This window comes from Aotus nancymaae, unplaced genomic scaffold (assembly GCF_030222135.1).
Source record: "Aotus nancymaae isolate 86718 unplaced genomic scaffold, 86718_ANA_hifiasm-v0.15.2.pri h1tg000049l, whole genome shotgun sequence".
NCBI lineage: Eukaryota > Metazoa > Chordata > Mammalia > Primates > Aotidae > Aotus > Aotus nancymaae.
In genome coordinates this window covers 13585815-13600837 of record NW_026988463.1, presented here as the reverse complement: position 1 = coordinate 13600837, position 15023 = coordinate 13585815, and the positions used below count along the sequence as shown (strand labels likewise).

At 49.2% G+C, this 15023-nt stretch overlaps 1 protein-coding gene across 2 annotated transcripts in view; it reads left to right on the top strand.

The window, feature by feature from the left end:
• Positions 1–1251: 1251 nt before the first annotated feature.
• Positions 1252–15023, top strand: part of SHISA9 (shisa family member 9) — a 346948-nt gene continuing 333176 nt past the window's right edge. Inside the window, exons 1-2 of one of the 2 annotated variants that reach the window (XM_012453216.2) lie at positions 1252–1814; positions 7470–8838. In XM_012453216.2, coding sequence (XP_012308639.1) covers positions 1252–1814; positions 7470–7572 — 666 coding nt within the window. In that variant the 3' untranslated portion in view covers positions 7573–8838. Of the gene's footprint in view, positions 1815–7469; positions 8839–15023 lie in introns of those variants that run through there. The other variant, XM_012453215.3, reaches the window with a different exon arrangement.

Below are 15023 nucleotides of genomic sequence, written 5' to 3'. Positions count from 1 at the left end.
AGAGGCGGCGCCGCGGTGTGCCCTCCTGTGGAGCGCAGAGAACGCTGCGGGGGCGAAGAGGGACAGAAAGCGGCAGGTCCGAGGGGCTCGGGGACTTCCAAGGAGAGACCTCCCAGGACACGCCATAGCCTCGGCCTTGTTTTGCTGTACCCTCCTACTCCCGACCTTCTTCGATTAGTTCATTCCAAACCCCTCTCCCCGGTGGGTGCTTACCCCCGGCCCAGGGGCTTGCCACCTGTCCTTCCCAGCTCAGCCTGGGTCCTTGCCTCGCCCCAGGGAGTTGAGCCACGAGGGTTACGCGCAAGGCTGGAGGGCGCAGCTGGGAAGGGCGAGACGGCCCCGCACGCCTGGGAGGGGCGATCCTGATCAGACTGCACCCACTCTGTTTTGGAGTGAAAGCCATCTAGTCTGTCCCCATCCTCTCGGAGTCATCCTTTCCCTCATGGGCAGATTTCGGCCGCCGCTCCTGCACACGCACCCGTGAAAAAGCCACGAGTTGAGCCGCCTCTGCAGCTCTGGACAGGTCTGAGCCGCGCCTCCCACCCGGAGAGGGCGCGGGAGGTCCCGCCGCGGTTCTCCACCTGCCGGGAAATCCGAGCGGCTCCTCCAGCCTCGGTGGCTGCCGAGCTCGCTCCTCCCCGCCCGCTTGCCTGGCTCAGCTCTGCACGCCCCCCAGCTAGCTCCCGCTCAAGTCACCTCTCCCCGCGCCCCCGCCCCTCTAGAGCTCGCGCCCGCCCCCCGCCACCCGCGCCTCCTCTGCCCGCCCTCCTCCCCCTCCCCCTTTCCTCCTGCCCTCCCTTCATTCCACAAGTGTCGCTTCGCTCTCACCAGCGCACTTGGCGAGCTGGAGAGGTGAGAGGGATACTGCAAGCGGGCTTGGGGCGGCCAGTCCGGGGCCCCCACCAAGGATAGGAGCTGCCAGCCCGATTCTCTCCCGCTCTCCGCCTCCGCCTCCCCCGGTGGCCGGCCGGACCTGCACCTCGCGCTTGCCCCCGCTCATCCTCCCCCCGCCCGGCCGGGCGCGCTCCTCCCCGGCCGGCCCCTCGGCGCGCGGCGCGCTGGAGGCGAACGCGGGCTGAGCCGAGCGCAGTGGCCGCCGACCACCGAGCGCCCCGCGCCGCTCCCTGCATGTGCGGCCCGCGGCGGCTCGCAGTCCCCGGCAGCAGCCTCGGCAGCTTCGGCCGCGCCTCGAGAGGCGGCCGCAGCGGCTCCAGCGGCAGCCGAGCGGCCGAGCCCGGGCTGGGAGACACGATGCGCCGCGTCCTCCGGCTGCTCCTCGGCTGCTTCCTCACCGAGCTATGCGCCCGCGTGTGCCGGGCGCAGGAGCGAGCGGGGCACGGGCAGCTGGCGCAACTGGGCGGCGTGTTGCTGCTGGCGGGGGGCAACCGCTCCGGGGCAGCCTCAGGAGAGGCCAGCGAGGGCGCCGAGGCATCGGACGCGCCCCCGACCCGGGCGCCCACACCGGACTTCTGCCGGGGTTACTTCGATGTCATGGGCCAGTGGGACCCGCCATTCAACTGCAGCTCGGGCGACTTCATCTTCTGCTGCGGGACTTGTGGCTTCCGGTTCTGCTGCACATTTAAGAAGCGGCGACTGAACCAAAGCACCTGCACCAACTACGACACGCCGCTCTGGCTCAACACCGGCAAGCCCCCCGCCCGCAAGGACGACCCCTTGCACGACCCCACCAAGGACAAGACCAACCTGATTGTCTACATCATCTGCGGGGTGGTGGCCGTCATGGTGCTCGTGGGCATCTTCACCAAGCTGGGGCTGGAGAAAGCACACCGGCCCCAAAGGGAGCACATGTCCAGGTGGGCTGCCTCCCCTTCGCCCTCCCCTCCGGGTTTCGCTCTCCCAGCTCTCTCCTCCCTACCTTCCCCTAGGCAATGGCGCTCCCCCAGGTCCCCGCTCCCTGCATATCAGCCTCTCCGCTGGGGGAAGTCGCCGGGAAGCCAACTTCAGCTTGAAGCGCTGAGAAGGGGCTCTGGGCTCAGCACAGGTGTGGGTATGAGCGTGTGCGTGAGTGTGTGTGTGTGTAGGACTCTGCCCCCCTCGTCCTCTGGCCGCCTTCTCCGGCTGGTGATTGAGGCGGACTTGAGACACACAGTCTGGGAGCCCGTGGCCCTGAAGTCTTGGGTTTTGGGGAGGGGGTCCATGGCACCCCTTGGATTCCAGGTGCTAGCTTCTTGGTAAACAGGGGCAGGCGAGCCCGAAAGGGAAGGGGGGCGTGTGTGAGCCCGCGCGCGCGTGTGTGTGAAGGAGGGAGGATCAGAGTGAGTGCCGCCTGCAACTCGTACGACTCGCGAAAAGGAGGCGAGGGAGGTGGAGTGAGGGGAGGGCGAGAACAAAAGCTTTGCTTGGAGCGGCCGCCTGGCTTTCTCAGAGCTTCGTGGTCCGCGGATTTCGGACCTCAGCTGCCTCCTGCCCCTTTACCCACCTCATCCCTTTCTCCGATCTCCGTCTCTCCAAGCCCTGGGCCGGAGCCATGGCTGCAGATTGCGCCCCTTGCCCTCCTTGGCTTGGCCTGCGGGGGCCCGAGACCCCTCCTCCCGCGCTCTTACTTCCATGCACCCTGATTTTGTCAACTTTCGGGTTTGCCTTGTTCATTATGCAAGCCCCAGCACTGGCTAGTCGCAGCAGATGGGAAAAGGCATTGGGGGATTAATAGAGCTGTTTGCCTTTTTCTTTCTTTCTTTTTTTTTTTTAAGTGTCGAAATCGATTCGCAAACTCCGTAACTTTGGAGGCGGAGGACGCAGCCACGAGGAGCACTAAGCCCTAAACCCCCGGCCGCGGGAGAGGCGGGGGGATTCGCGTGAGGTCCAGGCGGGCGGGGTGGAAGGAGCGACTAGCTGCCTGCGAACAGCTGGAGGGCTGGGGCATCAGCTTTAACTGTCCTCTTTCCGTCCGAGTCTGGGTAACGAAGTCGCTGTGTTTTCCTCTCCCCTCTACCCAACCCTTCTCCCGCGCCCCCTCCGCCGGGGGCCTGTGTGTGTGTGTGCGCGCGCGCGCGCGTGTGTGCGCGCGCTCCGTCTGATGCCTAAAAAAATCTGAACAAAGAGACCAACCAAAAATAGGCAAAGGAACATCACCACCTCATTAGTAATTATTTTCTACTTATACGCAGAGTATCCGATGAGATTTTTTCTTTATTTCCAGAGAGAAGAGATTTGGGGGGAAGAGGTGAGGAAGTTCTCGGTTTGGGTCAGCAGGGAGCTGTGGGTGGATGGTGGGGAATTGCCGCACAGAAGTGAGCTCCGAGGGGCTTCAAGAAACCCTGACCTACTAAAGGAGTAAAGCTCTGGCCTCGCCCACCTTCCGCAGCCACGGGGTGTCCTGTCCCCAGCCCCACCGGCCAGGCCAGTCCCTGTTAATTCCTGGGGTCTGTGTTAAGATATGGGGAGAAGTGGTCTCAGGACTGCGGCAGCGGGTGTCGCCTTGGTAGGGAAAGATTCACTTCCGGACAGGTAGGCTGCCTTGCAGATTCGGTTAACTACTGCTGAAATCTCCACCAAGCCCTGTCTTCGCGAATCAGCTCTTAAAGGAGCCCTCCCTGTTGGTTGACCTGACGGGAGGTGGGCAGGTGGGGAGGAGAGCTAACCTTTGGGCATCTATGGGAAAAAGTGATGCTGGATCAGCCCTCTTTGATCTGGGTGTTCCGGTGACAGCTGTCTGCGGGTTACCTAAGGGCCCAGCAGGGATCCAACTTCCCGGTCCTGCGTCCCCCCCCCCCCCCCCCCCGCTCCCGTGCAGCTCTGCTGGGGGAAAAATGACCACAGCTGAGCGGGTTGCAGCTACTTTCTTCTTCAGGTATAGAGAGGGTCTGCCTGGAGCCGGAATCCAGAGGACCCAGTCTTGGGGTACCAGAGCCTCAACACAGGTTGTCCCAGTATACATTTTTGAGAATTGCAGGATGGAGTGGAAGTGCATACTCCTGAAAAGAGAGTTGTTGATTTTTTACTGGCAGCTTCTAAGGTGGGACCTAGGCATCTGTATTTTTTATTTTATTTTTATTTTTAGTAGAGGTGGGGTTCACATGTTGGCCAGGCTGGTTTCAAATTCCTTCAAGTGATTCGCTCACCTTGGCCTCCCAAAGTGCTAGGATTACAGGTGTGAACCATTGTGCCTGGTTGCCTCTGCACTTCGAAAAGCTCTTCAGGTGATGCTAATGTTCCCCCAATCACTGTTAAGGAAAAGGAACTAACACCTGCTGAGCCATGTACGTGGAGGCACGCACTGTGCTGGGGGTTGTGTGTGTGTGTGTAAAACGCCCTCTCATTTAGTTCTTACACGAGACAGGTGCTATTCTAATAGCCATATACATACAAGAAAATCATGGCTCAGGTAAGATTCTGTGTCCAAGGTCACACAGTTAGGAAATTGCATTACCAGTCTCCCGGTTTTGAGTCTGAGGCAGATGTTTTCAGATTGAATTAACATCAGGATCTGGAGCAGTGTCCTAAAACGCAGAGTCTTGAGTTTGACCCACAGAGATTCTGAATCAATAGGCTCTGAGTGGGTCCAAGAAATCTTCATTTAACAACCCCCCTCCCCTAATGGCTCTGAGATAAAGTGGTCCACACTTGGGAAAACACTAGTCTTGGATTTGGGACTATTTCTTAGGGTTGGGGAGTGGATAAATTAATCCAGGAGAAAGGAGAGGAGCCACTGTGACTCTCTTATTTGCATTTTTTTTTTTTTTTTTGAGACGGATTGTTGCTCTGTCATATAGGCTGGAGAGCAGTGGCAGGATCTCGGCTTATTGCAATGTCTTCCTTCCAGGTTCAAGCAATTCTCCTGCCTTAGCTTTCAAAGTAGCTGGGACTACAGGTGTGCACCTCCATGCTCGGCTAATTGTTTTGTATTTTTAGTAGAGATAGTGTTTCACCTGGCCTGGGGTTGGCCAGGCTGGTCTCAAACTCCTGATCTCATGCAGTCCACCCACCTCTGGCTCCCAAAGTGCTGGGATTACAGGCATGAGCCACTGTGCTCAGTCTTATTTGCATTCTGTTGCTTATTTCTGTGACATTGGGGCTGCCCCAGGTACCTGCCAAATGTGTCCTGGACTGCTTACGCAGTTAATCATCTGGAATCCCAGCTATGGCAATTGACTTAGTAGCTTTTGCTGGGTGGTGCTAAGGGATGCTCCAGTGGGTGCCAGCATGCCAAGGTTGGCATCAGAGAGGCTGCTATGATGCAAAGTAGCTTCCAGGTGAAATTAACCTGTCAGTCACAACCTCTTAATTTTTGTCTGGAGCTGCAAGGGACCCTGAATGGGAGTTTGTTCTTACCTGGACTGAAAGTATATTCTCTTGAAAGACAACCATGTTGTCACGCCCCCCCATTATAAACTTTGCCCCTGGTGGCCAGTAAACTTGGGTTTTCCTGCAGAGGTCTCCAAGATACCAGTTTGCAGGTTCAGAGTCCTGGGCCTGTGGCCTGCTTCCTTCTGGGCTAATTAGGGCGAGAAAAGGAGAAAGACAGCAATTCCAGGAAGCGGTGTGGGGAGGCGTGCACGGGATCTAGTAAGAACTGAACAAATGCCCATTCAGCAGCTGCAAGAGCAGCCACAGTCAACCACTATTGATTAGAATAAATGACTGTGAATGGTAACCAGCTATGGTTACCAAACCGTGTAGACACATTCTGCTTGATCTGCAAAGTATTTCTATTTAGGTGTTTTTATTTTTAAGTTTTCCTCAATTTTGTGTTGTGAAAAATTGTAGACATACACAAAAACCTTGAAAAATCATAAAATAACTTCAGTATATCCTTTATTTAGATGAGGATTTCTCAACCTTGGCAGTATTGACTGGAGAATCCTTTATTGTGCGGGGCTGCAGTGCGGTGTGTTTGCCGACATCTCTGGTCTCTGCCCACTAGATGCTGGTAGCACGTACTCCACACCCTAGTTATGACGGTGAAAAATGTCTCTGGACATGGCCAAATGTCATCTAAGGGCAAAACTGGCCCTAGTTGAGAACCACTAATCTAGATTGAACAGTTATTAGTATTTTACCATAGTTGCTTTATTGGTCACACACTCTCTCCATATTTTTTGTTTCCCTTCTCCCTCTCTCCCCTCTTCCCTCCTGTCCTTCCTCCCTCCCTTCCTCCTGTCCCTCTGTCTAGCCTGCCTTCCTTCCATCCTCCTTTCCTCTCTCCTTTCCATCCTTTCCTCCTCCCTTCCTTCTTTCCTGCCTTTCTTCCTTCCTTCCTCTCTTCCTCCGTTTTCCCTCTCTCCCTCCCTCCCTTCCTTCCTTCCTTCTGCCCTTCCTCCTTTTTTCCCTCCCTCTCTTCTTTCCTTCTTCCCTTCTCTTCCTTCCTTCCCCTCTTCTCTTCGTCCCTTCCTCCTTTTCTTCCTTTCCTTTTCCCCTTCCTCCCTTTCTTCTTTCCTTCTTTGCTGAAACATGAAAATAAGTTGCAGACCTGACACTTAGTCCCTAATATCTCAGCATGGGGCTTTCCTGAGAGCAAGGGCATTCTCCTACACAGCACAATTTTATTATCACACCCAGGAAAAAGCACACAGATCCCATAATATCATCAGACATCCAGTCATTTAAAAATTTCTCACTCATACAAAAAATGTCTTTTAGAGCTTGGTTTTGCACATCAGGACCTGGCTTATTGTATTTGGCCGTGAAATCTCTTTAGTCTCTATTATGCATGGTGTTTTAAAACCAAGTGAGACCCAGTTGCCAGCATTTAAAAACTGGGAGATTTTATGCAGGAATCCAGATTTCCGGTTTCTCATGAGAACTTAGTGGGTCTGGTGACATTGGATCTGCATTTTGACACAGCAGCTATTGGTTGCCACTGAGTGGTGACTGCCTCCTTCAGGAAGCTCTTGGGTTCCTCTCAGTCACCACCTCCACCAGAGTCACTCTGTTACATTTACTGCAGCCCCTAGAGAGTCAGTCGAGTTGGTCTGAACAGCCCAGGCTCTAGTCAGATGGCCTGAGCTTCAATCCCAGCTCAGCCACTTAATAGCTGTGTGACCTTGGGAAGGTTGCTTCACATCTCTTAGTCTCAGGCTCTTGTCTGCAGGTGGAGGATTCACTGAGACAGGGCTTGGAAAACAATGAACACAGGACCTGTCACATGGTTACTGCTCAGCAACTATTACCCTTTTATCACCATCCTTATTACTGAAAAATTCTACATCTTGTCTACTGAAGAGAATTATGTTGTTGTTTGGATCTTGGTGACTGACCCTTGCTCTGTTATATTTATTTAGCTGGGTGACATTGACCAAGTCTCCTAACCTCTCTGGACTTGCATTTGAATCTGAGCGGGAGGGGCTGGCAGGTGCAGAATAGGAGGGAGTGTCTATGTGTGACTACATGAAATACACTGCAAAGTGTTGGCCAAAGTGGTGTTGAAGAATCCTTGTTGATTTTGCAATTTTGCCATAAGCTTATGTGTAAATTCTCATTTAATTTCACACCCTTCCCTCATGAGGTAGGCTCTATGACAATCTGCTGTTTACGGAGGCACAGATTTCTTTCCAAGAGGATGAACCTGCCCCTGGTGAGTGGAGTGTCGGACTTCAAACCCGGATGGTCTAAGTGCACGGATCCTTGACTGCTAAGCCACACTGCGTGTGAGTGCACACCTGCAGGAATTCCAGTCTCCTCAGATCACAAAGAAGTATGTGATGCCCTGCAAACAACAGCACATGCATCGAGGCCAGTTCAAGAAGCCAGCATCAGATGAAGACTAGGAACGTTTTCTACATCTGCCCCTATAGGCCCAGACATCATGGTGGAGGTGTTGATGAGAAATGACCTTGGGGACAGAAGCACATGTTTGAAGCTTTCTACAGTTGAAGCCAGTAGGGAACACATGTCATTATTTTGTCCACCTTCAAACAGAATTGGAAATTCAAGTGGCAGATTACAGAGCAGGGTCCTGTGTGTTTTTAAAACATGCTTCAGAAGAACTGGCATCCCTTGCAAAGAAGTAGCAACAAATAGTGATAAATGCACCTCCTTCTCTTGTCTTTTCCCTTCCAGTATCTCTCCTGTCTCCCATCTTTCTATGCATTTGTGGTTATCCTAAGGCTTTGACCAGCTTCCCAGGCTGGAGAAGTCCATGTTTGCATGCATATACTGTTGGCCACGGAAAAGTATTTATTTTTCTTTGCAGGATATGTTGGCTTCTCTTTAGGCATTGAGTTTTTGCATTTTAAAAATCAACTTCATTGAGGTCTAACTGACCCAATAAGATTCACACATTTTAAGTGTATATTTTGATGAGTTTGGACAAATGTCTACACTTGTGTATCCATTACTCTAGAAAGCCCACTCATGCCCGTTGCCCTTGGATTCTTGAAAAATAAATGATGGCTTCTTGTGCAAGAGGAAATGCTCAGGAATTCTATTAAAGGGTTTAAAAGTCAACACATAGATTGGACATTGGGATCCTGGAGGCTCTTGAGCAAGATACTGGGACTCTGAGTTCTGTTTGGAAATATTGGGGTCATATGTTTATCATTATAATTGGAAAGAAAAGAGATACACATTTTATTCTTGTTCCTCAGATAAACTAAGCTCATTCCCACCTTGGAACTGTTGTGCTGGCCCTTGTGTGGCTGGTCCCTCCTCATCACCCGGGTCCCAGCTCCAATGTCACTTTCTCTGAGAAGCCATCCCTGACGAGGCTTAGTTGCTTCCCACTCTAGCCTGACACACTCCAGCCCATCACCCAGTCAGTATTATTTGCTTCATTTTACATTATGGTCTAAGATGAACTTACTAATTAACTAATTTACTGGTTTACTAGTTTATATTATCTGTCTCCTTCCATTATCCCTTCCTTTTTTTCTTTTTTTCTTTTTTAGACAGAGTCTCACTCTGTTGTCCAGGCTAGAGTACAATGGTGCAATCTTGGCTCACTGCAACCTCTGCCTCCGCAGTTCAAGTGATTCTCCTGCCTCAGCCTGCCAAGTAGCTGAGACTACAAGCACCCACCACTATGCTGGGCTAATTTTTATATTTTTATTAGAGATGGGGTTTCACCATGTTGGCCAGGCTGGTCTCGAACTCTTGACCTCAAGTGATCCACAGCCTCCCAAACTACTGGGATTACAGGCATGAGCCACCATCCCTGGCCTTTTCGTTATCATTCACAGTAAGACATGCAGGGACCACAATTGTCTCTTCTACTCCATAGTTGGATTCTGAGTGCCTAGTTCAGTACTTGGCAAGTAGAAGTTCTATATTTGATATCCTGGTTTGCCTGGCATAGCAAAGTACCTCCAAATTCACTCACTCATTCATTCATTCATTCATTCATTCAATAAATAGGTATTCGCTGAACATCTAACCTATGCCCTGCACTGTGCCGAGAGCTACGAGAGAACCATGAATAGAACAAAAGCAATCCTTGCCCTTGCAGAGCCAACAGTCAAATATCAGGAGACAGGTAACACAAAAGGAAATGTACAAGAAAGTTGAACCAGCACTAGCTTTCAGTACTCTCGTGAAATTGCCAATATTCAGTCATTTTCTCCCTCAAAAATGGCCACATAATTGTGTTTCAACACAATTGTTTCAAACAATCATGTTTCAATATAATTCTGAACTGAGTGGAGGACTATCAAGAAAAAGTGTATCTGCCTCTTCAGGTACCTGCTAGAGACAGGATTCTCCAGAGAAACAGAACAAATATACAAAGATTTCTTAGAAGGAATTGGCAAGTCCACAATCTCCAGAGCCTTTGTTGTTGTACAAGTCTGAAGGCTGACAGGCAGGAGAATTCTCTCTTTTTTGGGGAAAGGTCAGTGTTTTGCTCTAGGCCTTCAGATGATTGGATGAGGCCCACTTGCCTTAGAAGGGCAATCTGTTTTACTCATGTTAATCTAATCTAAGAGCACCCTCCCAGAACACCTAGAATAATGGTTGATCAAATATCTGGGCACCCCATGGCCCAGTCAAGTTGACATATGACACTAACCATCACAGTACCCTTAGGGTCTTGTCACTCAGAGTGTGGCCTGTGAACCAGCAGCGTTTTTATCACCTGGGAGCTTGGGCAGAATCTTAGGCCCCACCTTCCGCTCATTGAATCAGAATCTGTGTTTTAACAAGATCCCCAGGTGATCTGGATGCATCTTAACATCTGAGAAGCACTCTAACTGTGCCACAAACAAATGCCAAATTCATAGACATTTGTGTGTTTTGGGACACATAACTGGTTCTTTCTGTCTAATTCATTAAAAATTTTCATCACATCCCTGTCTATAAAATGTTTTTTATATGCAACCCAATATATGCACATTTGTTTTACTAAGTATATGCATGTGCGTGGACCCATGAACAATGATTAGGTACGTTATGAAGCATACATAAGGACAAATTTCAAACTAAGCTTGAAGGTGAAATATTTTTTGAAAATCTGTTGCTAATTGTGGTGACTTAATACTATACTGTCTCAACGTATGATGTACACTGAAGGGCGAAGTTCATCATTAATAAAAACATATTTTAACCATTCCTCCTGAGCATTTTCATTATTTTCATCTGACTTTATTTTGATCTCAATGAATCGTCATAAAACCTTGTGAGAAGCTTTTGAAGAGGGGTAGGGGGAGTCCAGTTTATTGTTTTCTTGTGCTTGCATGATCAGCGCTATCTTGAGGCTGTGGTTTTGTTAAGAATGGGGCATTTTTAAACCACATGTCTGCTTTGTGATGGTTAGCTGAGTAAAAAGTTTTAGGTTGGTGCAGAAGTAATTGCGGTTTTTGCCATTACTTTTACCCCAAGCTAATAAATGATCTGTGCATCCCCTTTAGGGGCACATATAATTGTCATATAGGCAGCACATCCCAGCGATGGTACTGCTGGTGGTCACCTTTCTTGGTCCAAGGTTCCTGATTCCTGCCATCTTACGTGGACCTTCCAAGAGTGGGCGCCAGCATCAATACAGGTAAAACCATACAAAGAGGTTCTGATATTTCCTTTCCCCGTATCAAATCGGTTTATGCAGTCCCTGGAGTGAGCGAGCCTTTGTCCAGGAAATGATAGTTCCCCAAGACGACTCATCTCTGCCGCATGCTCTAGGAAGGGCTGCCCTGGGGAAAAGTATCCTTGGGCTTTTGGGCTGAAATTTCACAAATGCTGGTACTCAGAAGCCCAGAGGATCTGCAGATGGCAGAACTGACCAAGTTCGCAGTAGCCCACCTGATTATGTACGTCGTTATCCTTTTGAAAGCCTGAATAGTTTGGAGTTTGTTTGCGGGGGGTGGGAGAAGGGGGGACTCCTTAGAATATCTGATAATGATGGTTCTTGCTTGAGAAAAATGCACAAACAGAATTTCCATCCAGTTTCAGAGGATTCAGTGATCTCCTGAAGCTCAGTGTGAAGAGCTTGTTTAAAAGTGAAAAAGGCAAGTTAGCTTTGGAAGGCCTCTGTCTTTTGTCTCAAAACTTTCTTTCCCTGAAGCCCCTTTGAGTTTCAGACCCTGCTTATTGCACGGAGGTCGGAAGGAGCCCATACTTTGATTTCAAAGACGTTCAGGTCTGCATCTCCTCTCCATCCCTGCACTGCTTAGTGAGTTCACGTGGACTGTGTCTTGCTCTATGAAACAGATTATGCTGATTGACGCCTTGTCACCCGCCCCTCCTCGTCTGCCCTGTTCCAGTGTCATTGGCCTTCGTGTTTATTCTCCAAATAACTCAGCTCTTTTCCGCCTCAGGGCCTTTGCACTTTCTGTTCTCTCAGCCTGGAATGCTCTTCCCATCCACTTCACGTGACCAACTCCTCACTGTTCAAGGCTCATCTCCAGCGTCACGCCCTCACACAGGCGTTTCCTGATTTACACTGCATCTGTCCCTTCTCTGTTTATTTGTAACTTAAAAGTATACATTTAGTGGTTTTTATTATATTTAGAAAGTATACTTTAAGAAAATATAGTTTGCGATTCAATGCTTTTTCATACATAGGTTGGTGCAAGAGTAATTGTGGTTTTTGTCATTACTTTTTTTATTTTTATTTTTGAGACTGAGTGTCGCTCTTGTTGCCCAGCCTGGGGTGCAGTGATGTGATTTTGGCTCACTGCAATCTCCATCTTCCAGATTCAAGCAATTCTCCTGCCTCAGACTCCTGAGTAGCTGAGACTACAGGTACCCACTCCCACGCCCAGCCAATTATTGTATTTTTAGTGGAGATGGGGCTTCACCATATTGGTCAGGCTGGTCTCAAAATCCCAACCTCAGGTGATCCTCCTGCTTCATCCTCCCAAAGTGCTGGGATTACAGGTGTCAGCCACTGCAACCAGCTGGTTTTGGCTATTGTGTCAAATGGCAAAAGTTGCAGTTCCTATTGCACCAACCTAATACTTAACAAAGTTGTGCAACTATCATCACTACTTACTCCCAGTCCACTATCTAATTCTAATAAGGTTTTTAGCACCCTAAAAAAATCCGTATCCATTAGCAGTCACCTTCGTCTCCCCTCCCCGTGTCCTCTGGTAACCACAAATCTACTTTCTATCTTTATGGATTTGCCTATTCTGGACATTGGATATCAATGGAATCATACAATGTATGGCCTTTTGTGTCTGGCCTCTTTCACTGGGAATAATGTTTTCGAGATTCATTCACGTCGTAGCAGGTACCAGTGCTTCATTCCTGTGTATGGCTGGAGAATACTCCTTTTGCTGTAATACATCGCGTGTGTCCATTCATCAGCTGAGGCCATTCGGGTTGTTTCCACTTGTTGGCTGTTGTGGAAATTGCTACCGTGCCCCCAGGCTCTCTGGATCACATTACTCTTATTTATTTGATTTGCAGCCCTTGTTTATTTACCTAACATGTTTATTTAAAAAAAAATCTTCTCTCATAGAATATAAGCTTCAGGAAGGCAGTAACGTTCATCTTGGGCACTGCTGCATCCTCAGGGCCTTATATAGTGCGTGCCATGTAGTAGACGATAAATATTTGTGGAAACAACGAAAGAATGAGAGCTGTTGTTATTCTCTCATCTCTGTAGACTCAGTCTTTTCCTCTAATTCACGTGGGGCTCTTGCTATGCTGGCTTCTTACAACACGGCTGTTCTGAGACGTATGTGCTCTATTCTGCATAAAGTCCCTGTGTTACTTCTCTCTCACATCCCAGATGTCTTCTCACCAGCTGTAGTTCTTACCCCATGACTCCATTGCCCCATGATCAAGAATTCCCCCATGCATGCTCGGGGCCTCTATGGCCTTAGCACAGTCTTACATTTGAATGTGTACCAGATTCTCGCAGACTGCTGGGTAAACTCCAGCCCTGGAGTTTCTGACTCAGGAGGGCTGGATGGATCTGAACATTTGCATCTTAACAAGTTCCCAGGCGACACTGCCAGGACACTGACACCGTTGATAGGCAGACTGTTGTTTGAGAATCACTGCTGTAGTGTGGTAAATTTCAGCAGACAGGCCCCAGCCTGTCTGTGTGGGTCTCCTGCAAACAGTTCCTCCTCCTCCTCTGTTTGTGTGGGCTCAGAGGGCTCTGGCCAGCTAACAGCTCGGGGGTATATCCCCAAACACGGCAATACTACTTGTGGATTTGTGCCCTGGAGAACTTCTCCCTGGTACAGAGGAGGCCTGTATGAAGATGTTTATTGGCCAGCTGTGGTGGCTCATGCTTGTAATCCCGACACTTTGGGAGGTGGAGGTGGGAGGATCACTTGAAGACGGGAGTTTGAAACCAGCCTGGTCAACATAGTAAGACCCTGATATCGCGTCTCTACAAAAGAAAACAAATAAGCTGGGCATGGTGGCATGTGCCTGTGGTCCCAGCTATGCAGGAGGCTGAGGTGGGAGGATCACTTGCACCCAGGAATTTGAGGCTGCAGTGAGCCATGATCACACCTCTGCACTCCAGCCTGGATGACAGAGCAAGACCCTATCTGAAGAAAAAAAAAAAAAAAAGATGTTTATTGCAGTGTTGTTTACCAGGGTCGGGGAGTTGGTGACCATCTAGATTGCCCATAATTATGGAAATGACAAATAGGGCTGATAGTCTGCTGGTTTGCGATGAAACAGTTGGTTTTTTGTAGCTGCCATCCATTCTGATGGGTTTCTGATGGATCAGTTCCTCCACCAAACTAACTGTTGCATTTCGGCAGGTAAGTGAAATGTGGGGATTGCATATGACGGAATACTGTGCAGCAGTTGCAAGGGATGGGAGTGATTCACATTCAGCAATATGGCTAATGCTCACTTGTGAACAAAGGAAGAGACGGAATGAGGTTTTTGATAAAAAACACTGTTTATGTAAAACACACATATACAACAATATCTACAAAATATATATCTTTCAGTAATATTCATATAATCTGAATAAACACATAATGGAGAGTAAAGAGAAAAAAATGTGTTGGTAGGTCTGATCTTAGGTGCAATATCTGTTTGACAGTTCTTGGGTCTGTTCTATGTATGAACGTTGAGTTTTTTTTTTTGCTAAGTTTACATCTAATCATGAAGGTCACTGTCATAGGTTGAATTGTGTGTCCACCCCCTACACAGTCCAAAATTACTGAGGCTCAAATTCCTGTGCCACAACTTACTGGCTCTGTGACCTTGGTTGATTCACCTCTCTGAGCCTTTGTTTACTCATCTGCAAGGAGCAATAAGCCTCATAATGTGTTTCGTGCTGCTTTGTTTAGTTAAGACATGTAATGCAATTAGCATGGTGCCTGGCTTACGGCAAATAATAAATGTTATCTAGTGTTACTAATACGGGGCCATGGCTGTACATGAAGGGTTCTCTCTTTGGTGAGAACCAAATTTCTGGAGTGCAGACACATTACATGTATTCATCATTTAATCACCTTAAAAACTCGGTGGAGTAGATATTCCTGTTATTACACGGCTGTTGTGAGAAGTACACTATTCTGTGTAAAGTCCCTGCGTAACCTCTAATTATAGCGATTGCATTTACTTAACGTTTTTCTGTATCCCACCTCTGACTAGAATGGTGGCTCCATGGAGCAATCTGCCTTGCCTTTTGTTCACCAGCTCGGTACTCAGTG